This window comes from Pteropus medius, unplaced genomic scaffold (assembly GCF_902729225.1).
Source record: "Pteropus medius unplaced genomic scaffold, Ma_sr-lr_union100, whole genome shotgun sequence".
Classification (NCBI taxonomy): Eukaryota; Metazoa; Chordata; class Mammalia; order Chiroptera; family Pteropodidae; genus Pteropus; species Pteropus medius.
Window position 1 is genome coordinate 20,743,175 of NW_024340692.1, and position 23,274 is coordinate 20,766,448.

A 23,274-nucleotide genomic window follows, 5' to 3' on the forward strand; every position below is an offset into this window, starting at 1 on the left:
AACTGGGCAAGCCCTGGAGCCCTACTAAAACAAATCCTGCTCTATAGGGTCAACCTCTCACTGGCCAGTCCTCACAACCAATCAGCCCAACAGTCAATCCTTCCTGTTGACACGCAAACAGCAACCAAGTCTCAACAGGAGGGCAAATACAACCCATACAAGGGACATACTTGGGGCACCTGGCTCAGGTGATCAGTTAAGGTCACTCTCCTAAGTCTGGGAGAGACAGCAGCCCTACCTTATATATAGAAACAAACACAGGCAGGCAGCCGACATGGAGAGGCAAAGAATCATGTCTCACATGAAAGATCAGATCAAAGTTCCAGAAAAAGAACTAAAGAAAAAGGAGACAAGCAATCGACCAGATGCAGAATTCAAAACACTAGTTATAAGGATACTCAATGAACTTAGAAGAGTAGATGAATTCAGTGAGAACTTTAACACAGAGACAAAAAACATAAAAATGGAGATAGAAAACACAAAAAAGAACCAAGCAGAAATGAAGAATACATTAGAGGGAATGAACAATAGATTATATAAAGCAGAGGATTAAATCAATGATTTAGAAGATTGTAGAAAACAATCAGAACAGCAATAAGAAAAAAGAACACAAAAAATCGAGGACAATTTAAGGGTCCTCTGGGACAACATCAAGCGTACCATCATTTGCATCATAGGGACCAGAAGGAGAAGAGAGTGTGCAAGGAATTGAAAACTTATTTAAAGAATTAACGACAGAAAACTTCCCTAACCTGGCTAAGGAAATAGACATACAAGCCAAGAAGCGCAAAGAGTCCCAAACAGGCCCACACAAAGACACATCATAATTAAAATTCCAGAGGATAAAGACAAAGAGAGAATCTCAAATGCAGCTCCCTATAAGGGAGCTCCCATAAAGCTGTCGGCTGATTTCTCAACAGAAACTTTGCAGGCCAGAAGGGATTGGCATGAAATATTCAAAGTGATGAAAAGCAAGGACCTACAACAAAGATGACTCTACCCACCAAAGCTATCATTTAGAATCCAAGGACAGATAAAGAGCTTCTCAGACAAGGAAAAGCAAAAATTCAACACCAAACTAGTATTACAAGAAATGTCAGAGGGACTTAAGAAGAAAACAGATAAAAAATATGAATAATAAAATGGCGATAACTACATATCTGTCAATAATTGCTTTAAATGTGAATAGATTAAATGCTCCAATCAAAAGACAGGGTGAGTAAATGGTTAAGAAAACAAGACACTTACACACACTGCCTACAAGAGATTCACTTAAGATCGAAAGACACACACAAAGAGATGAAAAAAGATATTTCATGAAGATGGAAACAAACAAACAAAAAGGCTGGGGTGGCAAAACTTATACCAGACAAAACAGACTTTAAAACAAACGCTATACCAGACAAAACAGACTTTAAAACAAACGAGAGTAATCCCACTTCTGGGTATTTATCCAAAGAAACCCAAAACACTACCTTGAAGAGATTTGTGAATCCATATATTCATGGTAGCATTATTTACAATAGTCAAGATATGAAGGCAACCTGGATGTCCATCAATGGATAAATGGATAATGAAGAAGTGGTACATATATACAATGAACTATTACTCAGCCATAAAAAGAATGAAATCTTGCCACCTGCAACAACATAGATGGATCTAGAGGATACTGGGCTTGAGTGGAGTAAGTCAGACACAGAAAGACAAAAGCCATGAGATTTCACTCACATGTGGAATCTAAAGAACAAAATAAACAAACACGACAGAAACAAACTCATAGAGACAGAGAACATTTTGATGGCTGCCAGATGGGAGTGGTGGTGGGGGTGGTGAAAAAGGGGAAGAGATTAAGAAGTACAAATTGGTAGTTACAAAATAATCATGGGGATGTAAAGTATAGCATAAGGAATAGAGTCAATAATATTGTAATAACTATGTATGGTGTCAGATAGGGTTATCAGGGTGATCACTATGTAAATTATATAAATATCTAATGATTACACTGTACACCTGAAACTAATACAATATTGTATACCAACTGTAATTGAAAAAAAAATTATTTAAAAAATATCTCCATAAAACCCTATGACATAGGTACCATTATACTCCTCTTTGTATCCAATGGGGTTTCACCAAAAATGTAACAAAATAATGCATACAAAATACTTAGTCCAGTGCCTGAAAACAAAGGAACCAGTCAAATATAGCAGTTATATCTGATTTGTAAAATTAGTATGTTCACAGTGAAAATATGAAAAATGCAGAAAAGTAAAAGTATTCAAGGGAAAAAAGCTACTAATAATCCCTCCTCTAAAAGCAACTATTTTTAGCTTTTGGGGATGTAGAATAGCAGATCAATTGGAAGTGGTTTGGTATGGAAAATCTCAGGCCCTACCCAAGACCTACTAAAATATAATCTGTTTTTTTGCAAGACCTCCAAATGATTGACATGCACATTAAAGTCTTAAAAGCACTTGTAATTCTTCATCCCTGTTAAAGGAGTTTTCCTAGGCCTGAGAAAAGTTTTCAAATGACTATATGACAAATGACTATAATGACTGTTCATCGTTTCATCTTCTGCAACCAAAATTTTCTCAAATATTGGGCATCTAGATATTTCACTTGTCTATGTGATAAACTGTGTTAAAATCTTTTTTTTTTAATTACCACAAATTCCCCAAAGAAGAGTTACTAGGACAGAAAGTGTAAATATTTTTAAGACTCTTGATACAAACTGATTTTCAGAAAGATTGTATCAATTTACATTCCTAGCAGTAGATTATGACTCTGAAAGCACTAAACTGGCCATAATGTTAGACAAACAGCAGCATTGCAATAGTTTACAATTCACTGTCAACAGGTTTAAATAGTCTTTTAGTACTACATTCCTAGTATTCTTGGGCATTGGATGCTCCACAATCTCCCTCTGACCATACTTCAAAACTTAACATATCCAAACTGAACTTAGCACGTGACATGTCTCAACAAAAAAACTTGCACTTCTTCCTTTATGGCTGATAGTGATGAATGGTACACCATACATCCACTCAAGTAATTAACAAGTCATTCTAAAATGTCTCTTCTCAGAGCCCACACAATAAGCCCAAGATCTTTTTGATTCTACTTCATAAAACTATCTGCAAATTATACTCCCCCCCTCCAATGTTTTACCTCAGGCCCTTATTATGTCTTCCAAAAATTACTGAAAGGCTTGCTGCCTAAGGGTGCTGTCCCCAACCCCCTCCCACCATCAGATGAATTCTTCAAAATACTAGTGTCATCTTTATCACTATTTAATCTCCATATTTCAGCATATGTAAAATGCAATGAATAAATGTTCAGTTAGGGTACCTAGGTGCCATTTTTGGTTTTCCATGGAGACTACTTATTTCCATGATAGCAAAGAAGTTGAGGTAAGTTATGGATTGGTCAGAAGAACCCACACACATACTTGCTGTCAATTCCTGCAACAGAAGTGATGTAACTACACAGAGCAGGATGAGAGGTAGCATATCCCTTAAACTTGGTTACTTAATGGTGTGCAAAGCTGTTTACAACACATCCACATTGACTCTCTTAAAATAATTGAGGTCTTATAAAAGTTAAGAAGAGTCCAATCTTTTCAATACTATTATAATTGGGGCTACCTTCAGTATTCTGGAAATGCTTATATTATGAGATATAGAGTGAAGAAATAAAATGGAGTCACTACAGTCAAGCTGCTAAATTACTAAAATCAAGTAGGTGGACGTACGAGGAGACGATTCTATTCTTGTTTTAATTAGCCTGGAAACTTAAATTTCTAAACTTTCCAGTTTTGTGACAATGCCTAGATATACATGAGACCTCCAGATCACCCTCTAATCATCCCCCTGAAGTAATCATGTATCCAGATCATCTGACATCCATCTAGACTGCCTAACTAACATCTGACTGATAACCATCGTGGACTAATCCTAAGACTAAAAATATAGGACTGATTATTCTCAAGAATGCACATTTTACTATAAGAGCTCTTAACTTTTTCTTCTTCGGAACACATCTGTGTTTTTGCCTAGTTATATTTCCAGTTTCCAAACCCCAAGACTCTAGAATAAATCTTTATCATTTATTTCGAGCCAAAACCTCCACGTTCTTTTATTCAAAAACTATGTGCCTTAAGACAGGGGTGGGTGAACTATGGCCCCTTGCTACTTGCTCTATTTTTGTAAAAAGAGTTTTACTAGAACATAGCCATGCCCATTTGTTCACATATTGCCTATGGTTGCTTCTACACAATAGAGCTGAATAGTTGTAACAGAGACCACTTAGCCTCGAGAGTTTAAAATATTCATTGCTTGGTCCTTGAAAAAAAGTATGCCAACTATGCTTTAAGTCAGGAGCCACCTTTCCTTCAGGGTATCTACCTCCAGCTCTTTTTGGAAGGCTGGTCTGGGCAGTAACCCCCAACTCTGATTTAGTCACCTATCATCAGGGTGGATCCGACGCTGACTCTGAACGAAAGGTCATTGACCCATTCCTTTGCACCTGTAGAACTACTCTTGAATTCCAAACAGGAAAGCATCTTTTCAGAAGGGAAGTCTGTCTCAATCCATTTAAAATATTTATTTAATACAGAAGGTTAAAATGGTCTTAAGAGCATCATGGCTTACTAATGCAGGATAAAATTTTAGTGAGTAACTGTGGATTTCAAGCCAGACTATACCACAATTTGGTTGTGCAACCCCGGGCAAGTTACTCGTGTCTTTATATGCCTATCCCCTCACTTGTAAAAATGAGCTCTACATCTCAATTTTTAAAATCTCATCTAACCACTATTTCTAAAAGTAGGATGTTTCTGACAAAACCTTCGACTTTCAACTTCAGTATATTCTATGTGACTAGCTATCTTCATTCATAACAAGAGTGGTATTTTAAGGCTAACAACATTTTTTGCAATTCAGTACAATGCTATAATCATTTTTACTTTAGTCAGAATGTTATCTAAGCAAAATCTGTATGAAGCACAAAATTGGAAGCCATTGGAAAGAAAAAACATTAATCAAAAGGTATTTCATGCCAATGACCTTTAATCTAAATCTCCTACATATTGACTAAAAGACATTTAGAGTAAAAGCAAACTCTAAAATTTGGAAGTACTTGTTAAAGGTCTAGAACAAAATTGTCTATCAGAATTTATTGCAATGATAGAAAGACTTACATCTGCACTGTCCAATACAGCAGACACTAGCCAGACGTGGCTATTGAATTGAGCACTTGAAATGTGGCTACTGAGACTAAAGAAATAAAATTTTAATTTTATTAAGCTTTAATTAATTCAAGCTTAAATTTAGCCAGATGTGATTAATGGCTAAGGTACTGGTCAGTGCAGGTCTAGAAGATCATAAAATGTTGGAATGTAACAATCCAGTGTTTTCTGTAACACAATGCTTTCTGTTCCCCTAATCCTTTAAGTGATATTTTTAAAAGTTTATTTTTAATTGTATTCTATTTTCAGTCAAGATATCTGAAGTGTTTCATCAAGAGAGTACATACAAGTAAAGACTACTTTTTAAAAATGAAATTTTTCTCAATCCCACATTAAACTGGTAAAGTAGAGGGATGAGAGTATAGGACACTGTATCATAACCACTAGAAATTGTCACACTTGGGTCCTAGATCTAGGTCAAAGTCCCCCTGCCCGCACAATGAAAAGGTCCATCTAATACCTAATCATAAATATCAATTCAAAATTAGTCCTAATATTTTAGAAATCGGTACAAACATACATTTTAACTAATTAGGTCCAGAATATTCCCAAGACATTTCTCAATATTCTTTCTAGATTTTTCGATAGGAAAATGTACCAGGCTTTTCTGCATCACTCTTAGCTATCTGTCAGCTGCTTCCCCTTCCTGTATGGTTCTTCCAGGCATAATACTTACATCAAATTCAATTCTCTGGCTGTCTGTCTTCCTCCCTCTGTTGATACCAAATCAAATCCCCACGCTACTAATACCCTTTAGGGCTCCATAAGTAATGCAGTCCACAGCTTCTATTCCTGTATTTAATTAATAAATTATTTCATCAAGGTCTCTAAACTTCAAAACTTCATGTCATAAATGTAATCCAATTCTAAGTAACTTTAAGCTTCTATTTAGCAAGTTACTAAATTCAGAACAGTAACAAACTAGTTACCAATTGGTCACAAATTGACAGTCTATTTGGGAATTACAAATGTATTTCTTTACTACTCCTTGTCTTACTTGTTAAAAATAGAGCTTTAATAATATATGGCAGGCACTGATGACATAAAAATAAAGCTCAGTCCCTGTCCTTGAGGAGGTCACAGTCAAGCAATATAAAAAGTTTGCATAAAACACAGGGAACGGTTTTATTGATGTAGGAGGTCATGCCTGTGTGATTACAACTGCAGACTTAGAACATGTCCCTTGGTGGACTCATCTCTTACACGAATAAAAGTACTACCTTTACCTGAAAATCCAGTTGACTTAAGTCCCTTTGAGATCTTGGAATTACAATTTTTGACTAACCTATTTTAACACCTAGGAGAAAAGTAGAAGTTAGGAAGTTTTAAAGTCTTATCATCACCGTGTCCAGGCCACAGTGAGAATTCGATACATATTTGCAAAATATAAGATCACAAAGATGGCTCTTGTTGTGCCTTCACTCGAGTCCCTCCTTAATAATTAGAAAATGTTAGAACATCCAGACCACTTCCGATGTTAATGTCACTCACCAGTTAAAGACACTGAGCGGTATCATTCGCTCGCTCACCACAAATGTGCCGGTACGTTCACCGCACCAGGGGCAGGTGAGGTCGAAATCTTACGCGGCTCTCAAAAGAACTGGCAACCGTTTGGGAAAATGCGTCCTACCGCATCCCACGTGGAGGTGAACTTGGGCTCACCATGGATTGGAGGACATCAACAACACATACAAATAAATCATGCCCAGCAGTGGACGACTTACCACCACTACCTTCTGCCTGAAATTGTTACAGCACTTTTCCCGTCACCCCCATCAGCCTCAAAGACAAACCTTACACGAGGCTTGGAAGGCTAGAGAGCTAATCTGATCCTGAAATCAGAAGACACGAGGCTAAGCAGCAGACACGTGGGTGTGCAGGGCCGAGAGGGGCTATGGTGATGCGAGGTGACTCGGGGCCCCCGAGGTCAGCTTAGGCGACCCGGTCCGGGAGCCCCGTAGGCGTGGCGGTCGCGGGGCGAGCGCGGGCGGCGCCACCGCTCCGGCGGGTCAGCTGCACCAGAGGACGCCCCGGACGGGTTAAGCTGGGATCCCCCAAGGGCTCCTTACCCGTAGTAGCGGAAGGCATTAATGATCTTCCAGAAGTGCTCGCGCTCCAGCCTCTCCTCCTCCTCCTCGGTGCTGCGTGCGGCCACCGCCGCCGCCGCCGCCGAATCGACCGCGACCGAGCCCAAACGCCCGGCGGAGAACTGCACTTCCACCTCCCCGCTCCCGCCTCCGCCACCGCAGCCTCCGCGGCCGCCACCGCCTCCCCCGCAGCCCTCGGGCAGCTGAGAGGCGGGCAGCGAAGGGCGCCGCCGTCGCTGCATCGCCGCCGCGGCCCTCAGCCTGACTCGTTTGCGTCTCGCTGCGACTGAAAGCGTGGTGGCGGCTGCTCGGCCTTCCTCAAGACAGCGCCCGCCACGGACACGCCCCCAGCTCGCGGCGCGCTCCGCCCCCGCCGCCCTTAGGCCTCCATCCGCGCTGGGCTCCGCCAGGTCTTCGCAGGGCCCAGAACGAGCGCGCAAGCGCATGAGAGGGTACGACTGTGGGCCACGGCCGCCTGCGCTCATTTGCTGCCTGCCTTCGGCGACTGCGAGCTAACGTCACGACGACGCGCACAGTGGGCGGGGCTAAGGGCCAGGTGGTGCGGGGGGGAAGGAGGAGATCCCTGGTTGGGTAGGCTTGACACCTGTGAGCCGCCAGGTGGGTGGGGTTCAGGGGCCGGAAAGTGCTGGATTGTGAACGGGCCCCTGAACTAAGACTAAAGTACTAGCAATGGAGGAAAATGCAAAAAAAAAGTTCAATACCGATGAATTTATTCGGAATTTTTATTTTACGAAGTTTAGAAGGAAGGAAGGTTTTGCATTCCCTCTTAAGTCTTAATTCATTTCCAAACTTAATTTCTATTTTTAATTACGTAAGGGGAGAGGGCACCATTATCCTTTTAGAGTTTAGAGGACTGCGAAAATCCTAATCCAGCCCTACCTGGTGATAGCAACAGATGAGGAATGCAGGCACCTAACTCTACGCAGTACTGGATAGAGTACTGGATAGAGCAAAAGGGCACAGGAGCAGTAGTGTCTCAGCATGTGTGCAGCACTAGCATGTAAAGCTGGCTCTTATCAATGCCAGACTTAACCTCTTCCTTTTCTTCACCTACATTCACTTCTTGCACCATTTCTCCCTAAGCTAATGGCTAAATGGCTGCCCTACCTGCATATAATGTAATCGTTAGGAAATAACTCATTCCATTCAACTTAATCTACCACTCAGCAAAGCAGTCTTTCAAAATAATGGTAAAAGGGAAAGATTATTTTATTCAGAAGTTTTAAACATGCCCAGAGACCACAAATTCTGTTAAAAAGATAATCATATTGACAATGAAATGGCTTCATCTTTTCATCGTTTCAATTAATAATCGAAATAAAGGTACTGTTAAAGCAAATTACTGTGGTTATTCTTTGTTAATGTACATTTTATACATGATTTTTATAACATTTTAAAGTTTATTTTTTGAACAGTAATACATTAATACATGGTTCAAAATTCAAAAGGGAAGTAAAAGGGTTAAAAATATAGTTTCTGCACCCATGTCCCCTCTTTAGACACAAGATATCAATTCTTTGCTTATTCCTGCAGATTTTCTAACCAGTGCTTAATTTTCTTTGAGACTGGTGTTTGAAAGTTATATAAAATTCTCATAATATTAACTGTTAGCAAGAAACACTGTTTTCATGTACATAGAAGGAACTGAGAGAATTCACCACTGGAATCCTGGAGCCAGTGGGGAGAGCACAAAGGGCTTTTTCCCACCTTTAATGTGTTTGATACCCTAATACCCTAATTAAGTGTTTAATACCCTATTCTGAAACAGAGTTTCATTCCCTGCTTCTGTTATCTTCCTCAAAGTTTTGATAACTTTTATCTTTTTTTTTTTTCAGGTAAATGAGCTCCTTTCAACATTTCTTGTAATACAGGTCTTATGGTGGCAAATTCCCTCAGCTTTTGTCTGTAAATTCCTATATTTCTCTTTTTATCTAAAGGATAACAAAAATATGAAACATTTCACCAGTTTGTGTGTTACTTTTGCACAGCGGCCATGTAATCTCTGTATTGTTCCAATTTTAGCATATGTCCTGCTGAAGTGGGCACTCCATTTTATTTCCTTATTCTTCAATTACTTCTTTTGAGTATCAATTAGCTGAATATCTGAATTTAAAATATAAAACTTGAAACTGGAATCATGTCTACTGAAGAGCCAGAATTTCACTATCTTTCTAAAATCTCCAGGAAAAAAATCAATGTTTTTTGGTAGGAAGTAATGTTTCCTTCCCACCCTTGATGTTTCCATCCATGAAAAAGGAGCTTGGTCAAGCAATACCCCTTGACTTTCTCTATTTTATTCACTCTGCCTGGAAAAGATGGGGTGGAGTGTCCCATTTGACTGGTACATCTGGGAAGAATAAACTGGGAATGCCTGACTCCAGTTCCTGGACCTTTTATTTCCTCCCCTCTGCCCCACCTCCTGCCCCTGCCCTCCTTTGAGAGTAAACTTGACTTGCAGTAAGCACAATTTCTTCTTTGTTACTTATGCCATAAAATCCTTCTCAGTTGGAAAAGTTGTCCTGGTCCAATTCTGCCAATGATTATATGAATAAGTCTGACTAATTCTGGATGGAGTTAGAAGGCCTATTTGACCCTGACATTAAAATACATTCTCTAAGGTAGGCTTTATCACTAACGGGGGATATTTTGGCCACCATCTACCTTTCCTTGTCTTATTGCTCAATTTGTTCTGAATTTAGGTGAAAAAGAGAGGAGTGTATTAACTATATTGTCTTATTTTCTGTATTCTTGATGCTCTGTTATCTGGGGCCTCAGTGACTAGAGAGAAACTTCCCCTTTTAGAACTAGCTAATTCCTACAGATAGCAAACAAGTCCCCTGAATCTTTCATATGCAAACAAACCAATTGAGAACCCATATTCCCCAACCATCTCCTTTATCAAACTCACACACTAAACCAACATTCCTTTACCCTAATCAACCCAGGGCTAAGCAACAATCAGGGACAGTCCCTATCCCCCAGACCTTGCTGAAATTATAACAATTAGCCAATCCCAAACCTGCTTATTCTGCTTCTCCTTGCCTTTCCTATGGAAACCATGATAAAGTCTTGCGCCCATGCTTTCTCTTTGCTCCTTCTCCCTCCTGGTTGAACCTGGTGCTTCCCTTGTGGCCCCACATGGTGTGGCATACCCCCTTCTCTTAAGGATGTTAAGTAACAAACTATCTTGTCAATGACAGCTGTCTCTTGATCTCTTGGTCTCATCATGCATGAATAATAATAAAACCTACATTTTAAAACAAGGATTTGTTCTTGGGCCCCTCCAAATGTCCCAACATATCTCTTCAGGGACGTTTGACATCAGGGGCATATGAAGTCACTGACATCATTTCCTCTTCTTTCCTGCTATCTTTGTTCTTAAATCAGGAAGATAGGAACTGAACTACCCAAAGAGTGAGGCTCTGATTAGCAACAATTTGCCCAGTTTTCATTTATTCTTGAGATTCTAACCACTGACTTACTAAAGAAAAGTACATTATCTGAGAATTTATCAGTCAATTCGAATCTTAAGTGTGAAAAATTCTTAAGTGTTCTGACAAGAGAAATGTAATTCATGGTCAAGAAGCTTATGGTACACTGGGGAAGCAAAACTAGAAAATATTAAACAATTGATATGATTTAGTTTTAAAGCAGTATGGATTAAGTAAGGTGTAAATAGGAGTTAAGAAAAGGGAAGAAGAGTTTAAAAGTGACATGAGAGCTAAATCTCAAAGGATGACTTTAACTTGAAGAGGCAAAGATGTGGGAATACCTTTTGCAAACCAATTCAAATTGATTTAAACCAAAAGTTGGGGGGGATGGATTTAATGGTTCTTATTACTGAAAAGATCAGGCATACCTAGATCTAGAAACTCAAGTTATATCATCTGGAATCTGTCCGTTGCTATTTCTAGTAGTGCTAAAAGAACACTATTCTTTTGTAAAAGTTCCAACAGGTCTGGATAAGGCTCTTATTGGGCTGGCTTGAACTGATTGTTGTGACTAAGGGGCTATGGTTCTCTGATTAGCCAGATGTGGTGACATGTCCACCCCAGAGCTGGCTGTGGAGTCGGTCAGATCCAAACTTGTGGACTGACTGTAAAGGTTTGATGGTTTCCAAAGGAAATTCTGAGTGATGTTACCAAAAGGTACTATTGATTCCAGACAGGAAATCACAACAATTTTAAGTATAGTGGAGAAATAATAACATGACCAAGGTGGAAGAAGAGGCAAAGATCAGTCTGATTATAATCCATAGGGATGAGACAGGACATCACTTATAAAATTCTTAATCTTTTAGCAGGATATAAAATAGGACATCTCTTGCAGAGTTAATCTTTTTAGTAAACCTGGTTAAGTATTCTTGCCTCCTTTCTTTGGAAAAAGGCCCTCTGCAAATCCTGATAATTGCCCTGGCGACTCAGATCCTCTGGCTATTGATAAGGGTCATCAGCCCATTGTTAAGCAGAAATGGTGTTAAGCCAGGCAGGTCCCTTAGAGTCTGAGGGGGGAGGGGACTTTAAGCCAAAGGTCTTTCTTTTTACTACTAACCAAGCCTGTTTCCCTCTACTCACTTAATAGGCAAATCAATAATAGAAATTAATAGATGTATAATTTAAATAACAAGTTTGTATTTTCTTTTCTTGTCTAGGGACTGAGGTGGCACTTCAGCAGGAAACCCAGGACCCCACCCTGACTGAGGCAGAAAGGGAAAGAGCTCCATGACACCCCTGTAGGCAGGGACTATGGCCATTCTTAGCAGGAAGCAGATACGGAAGAAGAGACCTCCTGTCCCTCAATATCCATACTAATAATAAGGGGGTTCGTGGCTTAGAAAAGAGATAGGCAGGAAAGTTAGGGGGTTTGGGGTTTGCCTGCAAAGACATTGAAGTCATTCTATCTTAGAAGGGGTCCACCCTAATCTGCCCACAATTAAGCAAGCCAGAGGCATTTTTTTAACTCACACAAAGAAACCAGTAGGCAGAGATTTAGATTCCAGTTTAAGCCAGTCACTCACACCTGCGCAATGAAGACTCCAACAACCTTCAACTCACCTGAGTCTCATTATATCATCATTACAATATAATGCATGTGCCGGGAAGTTCATTAGTATTATTATAACAGACTGAATTCTGGGAACAAACATGCACAGAAAGCAAAATGATGAATCACTGAGTCCTGTCAATCTTAGTTGTCAATCAAAGAAGTCCACTCCTCCAAGAAAAGTAACCACTCACAGCAAAAAAGGGATAAAAACCTGAAGTCTTTGTTACCAGACCCTTTGAGCCATGCTTTTCTTGCTCAGGCCTGCTTTCACGTCTGGAAGTGTACTTTCCCTTTTAACGAAACTTTTCTTTTCTACTGTATTTCGATGTCTCGCTCAATTCTTTGTTTGAGACGTCAAGAACCTGGACAACGTGTTGGGAGAGGACCCCACTCTCCAGTAACAGGAAGAAATAGAAGAAGACAAATGAGATGTTCTAATAATCTTGAAATGGCATGATAAAGATTTATGCTAGTGGAGGGAAGAGATTAAGGTAAACTCAGATAATAATTTCCAAGGAGGAAAAGACAAGAGTTGAATATAGGGGGTGAATAAAGAAAATAATCAAAAGGAAAAGGTTATAGCCAGAGTTACAAAGGTGTTATTAACAGAAATTATAAGGAGAGTGGGTTTCTCCTTCTCCTGATGCCCCTGCCCCACAAGCCTGCTTGCTTACCCTATGATTTCTCTTATCCTAGGATTTCTATTACTAGGCTGGATAAAGACAGCTAGAAGTTCTAAGTACTGAAAGATTAGGATACCCTACCTCCTTCCATCATATATGATTCCAGGTAAAAATATTAAATGGTAAAATAAACCTAAGAAGTCCAACAGCCATGATTTTTCACATGATGCTACTGTGATGCTTTGTTTACAATCACAAGTACTGAATTTTTCATATATTTTTTCTCATTAGAAATTTACTTGCTGAAACCCTAATTCACGTTTAATTTCTATAATCCAGCACTACTTGTTAGTAATAATATCCTTATTTTTCCCCCTTAGGCTGAAAACATGTATTTTTAGACTATAGGTGATTTTTTTTTTTTAAGGCAACTTTTAAATGGCATCCTAATTCTCTGAAAAAAACTTTTTCCCCCAAAGGAAATAAAAACAAGATATCAAAGAGATAGCTGCATTCTCATGCTCATTGCACAATTATTCACAATAAGCAAGACCTGGAAACAACCTAAGTGTCCATCAGTGGATGATGGATAAACAAGATGGAATATTACGCATATAAATTGTATTAAGCTGAATTTTTTATTTATAGCTTCCAGCTTTTAAAAAAAAATAATAGCATATGTATCTAATCATAGAAATCAGGACCATTCGATGAGGGTACCAGTTATATATTTGCAGAAGGAAGAGGAAAGATGAAAAGTACATCAGGTAAAGCTATCTTTTGGTTAGGGAGAGGATTGATATTAGCACTCAGGCAAAGAGATTCATCTTCCCTTTCCAGTTTCCATTCTCTGGTCACTATATCACAGGATGAATTCTTTTTCATTTTAGGAAACTGGCACGATTCAATGATTTGGTGGATAGAATATAGAGAATGTAAGAATATCCAAAGGAATAAAGTCTAGTGGAAAAAGAAAGCTAAATACCAGCTCAGAATTTCAAAACTATTCACTACTGGATTAATGATGCACACAAGTCGAATTATACTTGAATGTCTTGTTACTAACCTTCCAGTTCTACAAATTTTAGACTTTTCCTCTCTTTAAATAAGAGCTAGTTTTTAATGAGCTAATTTTAAATCTGTGCCAGATTACTATGCTAAATGTAAAGCATTTCCATGGGTTAAAAACTTAATGCTCACAGCAACTTTGTTAAAGTAAGTTTATCATTATCTGGATTTATAGACAAGGTGACTAAGCTTCAGCATAGACAATAACTTGCTTGAGGTCACACAGCTGGATAATTCTGTTCTGTATGACAAACACCAAAGCTCTGGTTTTTATAAACACATACTCTTTTCCGAATAAAGAAACTCTTAAATTTCTTTTAGGTAGATGACAATGTTTCAACCTGAAAACCAGGATTTTTATTGCTAAAGAAGAACAGACAGATGGAAATTGGGAGGCATTCTCTGCCACATTCAATAAATCAGCAGTCAATTTTCCCTCTAGTGTTGGAACAGATCACTGTTTTTTCAGCTGAGTACCAGATAAAGTAACTGACTTGCCTTTAGAGGTTGTATTTTTTAAAGAGTCAAACCACATTTACTATTTTGTAATGCTCATACTATCGTATATTTGGAGGACTTGTGGGAGATCTTGTAAATTTTTGCTTTCTCTCATGTTACCTGCCAGGCATACATTTATTCATTTTCTCTCTGTCTCTCTCTCTGTCTCTCTGTCTCTGTCTCTGTCTCTCTCTCTCTCTCTCTCTCTCTCTCTCTCCCTCCCTCCCGCTCTTAACCCTATATAATTGATTGGAATGTGATGCAATAGCATATGGGTTTTTTTTTCCTGGTCTCTTTTCCATTTACCTTTTGAAATAATTTTAGACTTTAGAAAGTTGTAAGAGTAGTACAGAGTTTCCATATTCTCTTCACTCAGCTTCCTCTAATGTTAACATTTTGCATAATCTTAGTACAATGATCAAAACTAAGAAGTTGGTAAAGTAGCATTAACTAAGCTACAGGGGCAAGAGAGAGTCAGCAAACAGAATGTGATGGGAGCCATTGCAAATTGTTCCATGGCCAGGAGTATTTCATACAACCTGGCTCCAATCTTAACTTGGAACAGTGAAGCCAAGATAAATTTCAAGAGAAAAGGAATGAAAATTAATATTTCTTATTTCTCTGAGGAGAAAAAACCTCAGATTTTCCTAATGTTGGTGGAGTCTATTTGAGCTTCCATTGACCTAAAAGCTGATACTATCACAATGTATCGTGGAAGGAAGAAGGAAGTTCAGCTGATTTGAATCCTTAGTATTATAATTATATGTTTAATATCAAAGTTCCACAATAAAACAAAGGTTAAAAAACTGTGCCGCACATCAGAATCATCTGTAGAGCTTCTAAAAAATAAAAAAATAGAGATGCCCAGGACCCATTCCAAGTGATTCTGATACAGTAAGTATATTATTCAGAATTTCTTTGGTTGGAAGTGACAGAAATACAACTAAAATCATCCTCAGCCAACAATTTGGAGTGGGTTGTGTATTAGTTATCAACTACTATATAACAAATTACCTAATTACCTAAAATTTAGCAGCTTAAAACAAAGTTATTTTGTACAGTTTCTGTGAATCAGAATTTTGGGAGTGATTTATCCGGTAGTTCTTCCTCAGGGTCTCTCATGAAATTGAAATCAAGGTGTCAACTAGGCTTCAGTCATCTAAAGGCTTTTCTGGGGTTGGAGGACCTATTTTTGAAGTGGCTCAGTTACACGGATGACAAGCTGGTGCTAGCTATTGGCAGGTGACCCTATTAATTTGCATAGGGCTGCTGGAGTATTCTCACAATATATTGGCCCGTTTTCTCCAGATGGAGCAATCCAAGAGAGCAAGGTAGAGAAGCAGCTTGATATAATTTATAGCTGGGATTAAAGTGTCTTTAAGTAGGAATAGGGGGATGGTATTCATAGGTCAGATGATTTATCGTTGCAAAGGCTAAGGACCATCCTTATATAGAATTTTAGGTCCTAGAGCCAATATGTTCAATCATACCCATGCATTTTTTTTAATAAGGTGCAAATGATTAAAATCAGTATCAAGGGAAGGCTTGAAAGGGAAAGAAGACTTAAAAACAAAACGAAACAAAACAAAACCAAGGGTTATGTGTAACTCACCTCTAGCTGCAGTAATAGGCTTAGATCTGTCTTAATAAACCTTTAACATCTTTAACATTTGCATGTTAAAGATGAAATGATTTCATAACATTTTATTTGATCTTAAGAACAATCTTAGGTTTGTAGGATGAAATCAAGAGGGTTGGGATTGAAAGAGAGAGCTTAATAATAGTGAACACCCACCAGGCATTTGAGTGCTTTATATTCATTAAAACTTTTAACCAAATACTATTAGGTTGATATTAATAATTTCAATGTTGAGGGAGGCTTAGATTCCTTAAGCTCTGAGAAGTTAAATGACACGTCCATGCAGCTATCAGAGCTGGAATGAGAGCCCAGGTTTTTCTACTCACAGTCCCACGTGCTTTCCACTTAGCTACATCACTTCTCAGCATGACCAGCCATTGCAGCCACCTTGATTCAATTTCACCTCTGGCAGTCTGGGACACTTCTCAAAACAAAAGACTCTATAATTGCAGGCCCAGACTTATTGTATCCTAAGAATTTTGTTTTTGTTTTTTTGTTTTGTGAGCACCTCATTACAAGCCTCATTACAAGTCTATTGGGAAAATTAAAAAAAGAAAAGAAAAGAAAAGTATATTGGATTGGAAAAGAGACCTAGTCTACAATTTATACTGAAATAAATCTAATTCTCTAGAAACATCTACTTTTGTTTGATTTTTATTAAAAAACTGGCTCCAATGCAGATTACTTGAGTGACCACAAACAATCCCTTGGCACCTCATTTTCCTTTGTTGTCAAGTGGGATAATACTACTTAAATATTTGCCTAATTTTCACAAATGTGGAAGGATGGGCAGCATGAAAGATTGAAAGCACTTTGTGTTCCTATATGTGTTTGAGTGAAATAAATGATTTTCAAGTGATAAATATTATCTCTATTACTAATGACTTCAAACTTCCTAATTGCTGTTTGTAAGAAGTAAACATTACTTCTCTATGTCATTTATGTTTTTTTAAGGGCAATACAAATAATACCTGTGATTATTCAATATAGATGTCAACTCTCCCACCAAATAAATTGATTTCCAGCAGCTGTAAACCAGTTAGGCAATAGATCCTCAATCCGGTATTGTCAGAATGATTATAAGAGGGAACTCCTTTTCTGAGCCCTGTAATACCTCTGCTTCAGTAAGGACCACATCAAAATAAAGGTCTGGAGGGTTTCTCATCTTACATGCTCCACATATCCTGGTCTCCAGAATACTTAGCCAGCCAGATACTCAGTGAGGCTTTATCTTTTAACACCCTCCTTCCACTCCCATCAATTGGAAAGTCAATCACACCTATTATTATAGTAGCGTGTAGTAGTGGCTGAGCATAAACTCAGAAATTAAACATGAATTTGGTCCGTCACTACTTTTGTAGCTTTGGGAAAATTACTTAACCTATTTGTGCCCCCAGTTAATTCATCTGGAAAATAATAGTATCTTCTAACAGGGTTTAACGAATATTAAATGAGATAATATATGTAAGAAGCTTGGAGTGGTGACTGAATTGTGGTAAGTACTCTACAAGTGACAGCTATTTTTATTACTGCATGTATTTTTCTTTTTGTTTTTTAAGCCAAACTCTTTTTAAGAAAAAAATACATTTTCCCATTTTCTATTCTTGACATAAATTTTAATGCTTTCCAGTGGAACACAAACCTGAATCCCTTTCAGTGTCATCTAAAATTTGAACTTCCTCTATGTTTGCATTAAAAAAATCCCTTCACAAATAAGCTGTGTAATTTCATCACCCTTTTCAACTTTAAACTTTCTTCGCTAAAATTAAACACCACAAAACCAATGTTTCCTCTAGGATACCAACTCCTTCATCAATGAAGTGTTTTGTGGCCAAGCTAGAAGGTGGAGCTATTCTTCCATAACACCCAGAAGAAAGAGCTATCTTAATATCTGTTTTCATAATGGCTTTCTCCATTGGTGATACTGTATAATCATAGGTTCTGTACAGGTCATACATAGCCTGTGGGACACACAGACCTCTTGCTCAGAGCCATGGCATGTTCAGAGAGCAAGGCAAAGTAGGGCCTGAAGTGGGGCCTCATGCCATGCTCCTCCACAGCCCACCTGCTTGCTAAGGGAGATGGCAAGTGTTTCTTCAGAGCAGGGCATGGCAGAGCAGAATGCAAGGGTAGGCGGGAGCAGAGGGAACATCAGGGTACAGGATGAGCCCAGTCGCTGTGAACACACCAGTTTCTTGCATTTATTTTTCATAATTCTAGGTTATCTCCTAAGAACTTTAACACTCAAGAAAATTAATGTTTAATCACAGAATCCAATAAGGATTTGTATACAGCCTGCCGTGATTGGTATTGTTAGACTAGATAGAGAAGACGTAGATTAGATAGACCATTCCCCGATGGCTTTGTGCCTTATTCTACCACATCCCCCATTTGTAAGACTTGTAAGCCAGGAACAGGGACAAAAAGTGAATACCAGGATAAACAAGACCAACAGGGTCTGCTGGGTGTATCTTTTGCTTGGAGCCTGAGAGAGAGGGGAGGGGGGAGGGGAGAGGAGGAGGAGGAGGAGGAGGAGTGGGAAGAGAGAGAGAGAGAGAGAGAGAGAGAGAGAGAGAGAGAGTAGAGAGAGAGAGAGAATAACTACTCACTCATTGGTGATAAGTTTAAGAAACGTGTTGAATTAACATGGCATCTTGAATTGAGTAGATACAGATTCCTGGTACTCCTCCATTAGCTCCTATTGTGTTGGTTCCTGTGCTAATATAATAAAGTGAGCTAGAATGTTCCAAAGTTAGAAGGCTACTCTGGTTCTTGGATTTTGAACTATGAAGCTCTTTCAGAGTATATAAATTGGGTGGCTAAGAGCTGTAGGAGTATAACTGCTAAATGCAGTGACAACAGCAAGCTAGGTCATAGAATTTTAGGACTAGACTCATAATACAGTATAGCATGGTGATTAAGAGCTCATTATTTGGGGTCATGTAGACTTGGGTTCCAAATCTCGTTGCAACAAGTGTTTGCAGCGTGACTTTGGGTATTTATTTTACATCACAAAGCCTCTTTTTTATATAGTTGTGACAAGGATTAAATAAAGTAATATATGTAGTTAAAAATACTTTCTAAAAAGTTAAAAACATGACTCGCACAAATATAAAATGAACGTGTGTTAAAGATTCATTTAATATGTTAATAAGGGAACTGGCAAGATGATATGGCTAGTTCAAAGAAAATTGGAGAGAGCAATGCATTTATGGTGGCTGAAGGAAAAAGGCTTAAGTAAGATGGCTACTTTAGATACAAAACTGGTTAATGCACAGGCAATAAACTGTAACTTTTCAGGTTTTCTTTTTTTTTTTATCAAATAAATCATTTACATCTTTAGTGGACAAATTTAATTTTCATTTCAACTGCCAAGTTGTTCTCAAGTGGGGATAATTTTGCCCTCCAGAGAACATTTGGCAATGTCTGGAGACATTTTTGGCTTTTACAGCCTGGAAGAGGGGAGCACTAGTGGTGGGTAGAGAACAGGAATAGTGCTAAACATCCTTCAATGCACAGGGCAGACCCTCACAAAAAAGAATTATATAGGCCAAAGGCCAATAGTGCTGAGGTTGAGAAACCATGTGATATTCTACAAGATAATATCTACCCTTACAAGAATTAAAATATCCCAATCAAGAGAAAATAGCAAGAGAGAAAAAAACTGGCATAGATGATAGAGGCTCTGTTCATCCTTCTGGCAACCAAATCAAAGTTGTGATGGAAACAAGGAGCAGCAGCAAAGAAAAATTGCCTGGGAATTAGAGGAATAAGCCATACAACTAGGGAGAAATCCAAGAAAACACCCTTTCACAACAGAAGATAGGATAGGGCGAGGACGCGGGGCTGCCCAGTCCTGAGCGGCTGAGACAGAGGCTGTGGCAGTGGAAGAAGCCTCTTAAAGGCTTAAAGGTGTCCAGGAGCGAATTTTCCCAATGACAGTCCAACTCGCTCTGAGCACCAGTGCCTATTCGGCTGCACGCAGAGGGCACCAGGGACTTACAGGGACACATTGTTGGAAGGAGGGCTGAAGCGAGACTCGCTGTGTACAGAAGTGCCGATGGTATCCATTGTTCCCTATTGAGCCCTCCTCCCTACCAGTGCGCCAGACACAGCGCCGCCAAAGCCGAGATGTCATCTAACTGGATACCAGACGTCGTTTGCCCCAGAGAATTTCCTGAAATCCCGCCTCCCCCAACTCTTGGCCCCACCCAAGCCACATCCTGGTGTATCCTCAGCGAGTCAAGTGCTCCTTGCTGAGACACTGGAGGCAGCCTCGGTTTCTGGTGTGGCCTTTTGAGGCAACTATAAGCACAGCATCTGTGGATTGTTTGCTGAATCTTAACAGGTGGCCATGAAGGGGTAGAGGCTTGGGTTAAGTTTGGCCTGCAGCTGAACCCCTCTCAGGACTATGCCATTGGACACCTACTTCACAAATTCACACTAATAAGACCAGGAGAATTAGGAGCTTTGCTTAGTACATAGAAATAGACAGAGAAAGGCAGCAAAAATGGGAAGACAAAGAAGCAGAAACCATATGAAAGAACAGAACAGAGATCCAGATATAATGGAGTCAAGTAATCTTGACTCCATTAGTAACAGATGCAGAGTTCAAAACACTGGTTATAAAGATGCTCAATGAACTTTTGGGAAGTGTAGATAAATTCAGCGAGAACTTCAACAAAGAGATAAAAAACATAAAATGGAAATGGAAATTATAAACGATAATCAGTCTGAAATGAAGAACACATTATCTGAGATGAGAACTATAATAAATGGAATAAACAAAGGAATAAACAAAGTGAATAAAAAAGAGGATCAAATGCCCTATCTAGAGGACGGAAAGCCAGTCAGGACACTTAATCAGAATGACAAGAAAAAAGATGCCAAGACTATAAAAATAATTTAAGGAGGATATGGGATGCTATTAAGGCTCCAAATATTTGTCTGATCGGCGTAACTGAAGAAAATCAGGATGTTGAACAGCTGTTTGAAGAAATAATGATGGAAAACTTCCCTAACCTGGTAAAGGAAATGAACATAAAACCCCAGGAAGCTCAGAGAATTCCAAAAATCAGGGATCCAAGGAGGCCCACACCAAGACACATCATAATTAAAATTAAAGTTTAAATACAAAGAAAGAATATTAAAAGCAGCAAGAGAAAAATAAATAATTAAATATAAGGGAATACTCATAAGACTGGCAGCTGATTTCTCAAAAGAAACTATGCAGGACAGAAGGGCTTGGTACAAAATATTTGACAGGATGAAGACCCAGGATATACAGGATATACAACCAAGAATAATTTATCCAGCAAAGCTATCATTTAGAGTTAAAGGACAGATAAAGAGCTTCCCAGACAAAAATAAGCTAAAGGAATTCATAACCACCAAACCAGTATTACAGGAAATGTTGGAGGGACTTCTTTAAAAAGAAAATATATGTATCAAAAATAGGAATAAAGAATGGTAACAACTACATTCCTATCAATAAGTGCTCCAACCTTAATGGAAAAGAATTAAGTGCTCCAACCCAAAGATAGAGTGGCTGAAAGGATAAGAAAACAAGACACATACATATGAAAAGGGGATGGAAAAAGATATTGCTTTGATGACCCTAGTAGGTATTTAAATCAGACAGAAAAAGATAAACACTATATGACTTCACTTATATGTGGAATCTAAGGAATAAAAAGAAAAAACTAATTAAAAACAGACTCACAAATATAGTGAACAATTTGGTCAGACAGAGGGGAGGAGGGTATGGGGGACTGAGAGAATGGGGTGAAAGGCTAAAGAAGTACAAATTAGTAGCTGATGGATGGTCACAGGGTTGGGGAGCATGGCATAAGGAATGCAATTAGCATTAATACGTTGGCTAGGTGGAGGGTCGGGAGGGAGGGTGCAATCAGGAGGATCGTTTTATGAACTGTATAGATGTCTAACCAATGTACTGTATACTTGAAACTAAATTAAAAAATAATTTAAAAAAAGAGAAAATAGCAAGTCAAACAAATGTACATACTCCTAGAGAACTGGCTAATCCTTGGGTGTATTGGCTAGACAATGCTTAGGTAATCTGAAAAGGACATGCAGTAATCTCTTTTGCTTATTTCCAAGCTTTGGAAAATTTTCTTTACAGCATTTGATACCATATCTTGTACATGTTAAGTGCTCAGTAAAGATTAGTTATAAATTTATAGGTCACTAGATAGAAGTCCAAATGCTCATACAGTAAAATGAACACAGTACTAGAATTTAAGTCTGGAGAACATTACAGAAGTATTATCACTGTTGGAAATTATTTTTCTGTTGAATTATTTCATCATAGTCGCTTTGAGGTTTTAAGGAAATCCTTCAATAAAAAAATAAGTCATGTTAACAATTTTTCCTGAAATCTTCACTCCAAAAAACAAGCCTCTCTTCCTACCTGAGAAACTTTACTGTCAAATTGAGAATATCCAAGATATCCTTAGGAAATTCATTTAATGTCTACTATAAAAAGAGGTATGGCATCGTAAAGATCAGAGGATTGTAGGCTCTGGCCCTTTTGAGGGGCCAAAATGTTTTTATTCTATGAGCATGGTATCCTAGAGATATGAGATGGCAAAAGTTAAAAAAAAAAATAAAAGGAGCTATGCATTGCCCAAATTCATCTTCTATAAATCAGTTGAATAGTATATCCAATAATTGTATTAATCTGAGTCCAATCAGGAGAGAGAAACTGCAAAGTGATGTAAACAAGAAAAGCTTAATATAAAGAATTTTATAAATTCTATACATAAAATAAATATAATTATTCTTAAAATTTAATAAATAATTTTATCATATAAATTTAGTAAATGATAAATAGATATATAATAGTTATATAAATGTATAAACTATATGTTAAATATATTTATTTATATGAATATATCGAAGCATAAAAATATAAAATGTAAAATATTTTAAAATATATAACATGTTATATATTATTCATAAATAATAAAGACATAAATAATTTAATAATTACAATTATTTTTTAATTATTTAAATAGAATACAC

The 23,274-nt window shown here is 38.2% G+C and overlaps 1 protein-coding gene and 2 pseudogenes across 2 annotated transcripts in view; all 3 read right to left on the reverse strand.

Annotated features, from left to right (window-relative positions):
* CARNMT1 (carnosine N-methyltransferase 1) overlaps positions 1 to 7,674 on the reverse strand; it is a 49,450-nt gene extending 41,776 nt beyond the window's left edge. The window contains exon 1 of one of the 2 annotated variants that reach the window (XM_039843094.1): positions 7,318 to 7,674. In XM_039843094.1, the coding sequence (XP_039699028.1) occupies positions 7,318 to 7,577 (260 nt within the window). In that variant the 5' untranslated portion in view covers positions 7,578 to 7,674. The remainder of the gene's footprint in view (positions 1 to 7,317) is intronic. The other variant, XM_039843007.1, reaches the window with a different exon arrangement.
* A 1,625-nt stretch (positions 7,675 to 9,299) lies between these two features.
* LOC120598782 (uncharacterized) lies at positions 9,300 to 9,400 on the reverse strand (annotated as a pseudogene).
* An 8,446-nt stretch (positions 9,401 to 17,846) lies between these two features.
* LOC120606762 (deoxyuridine 5'-triphosphate nucleotidohydrolase, mitochondrial-like) lies at positions 17,847 to 18,340 on the reverse strand (annotated as a pseudogene).
* Positions 18,341 to 23,274: the final 4,934 nt, after the last annotated feature.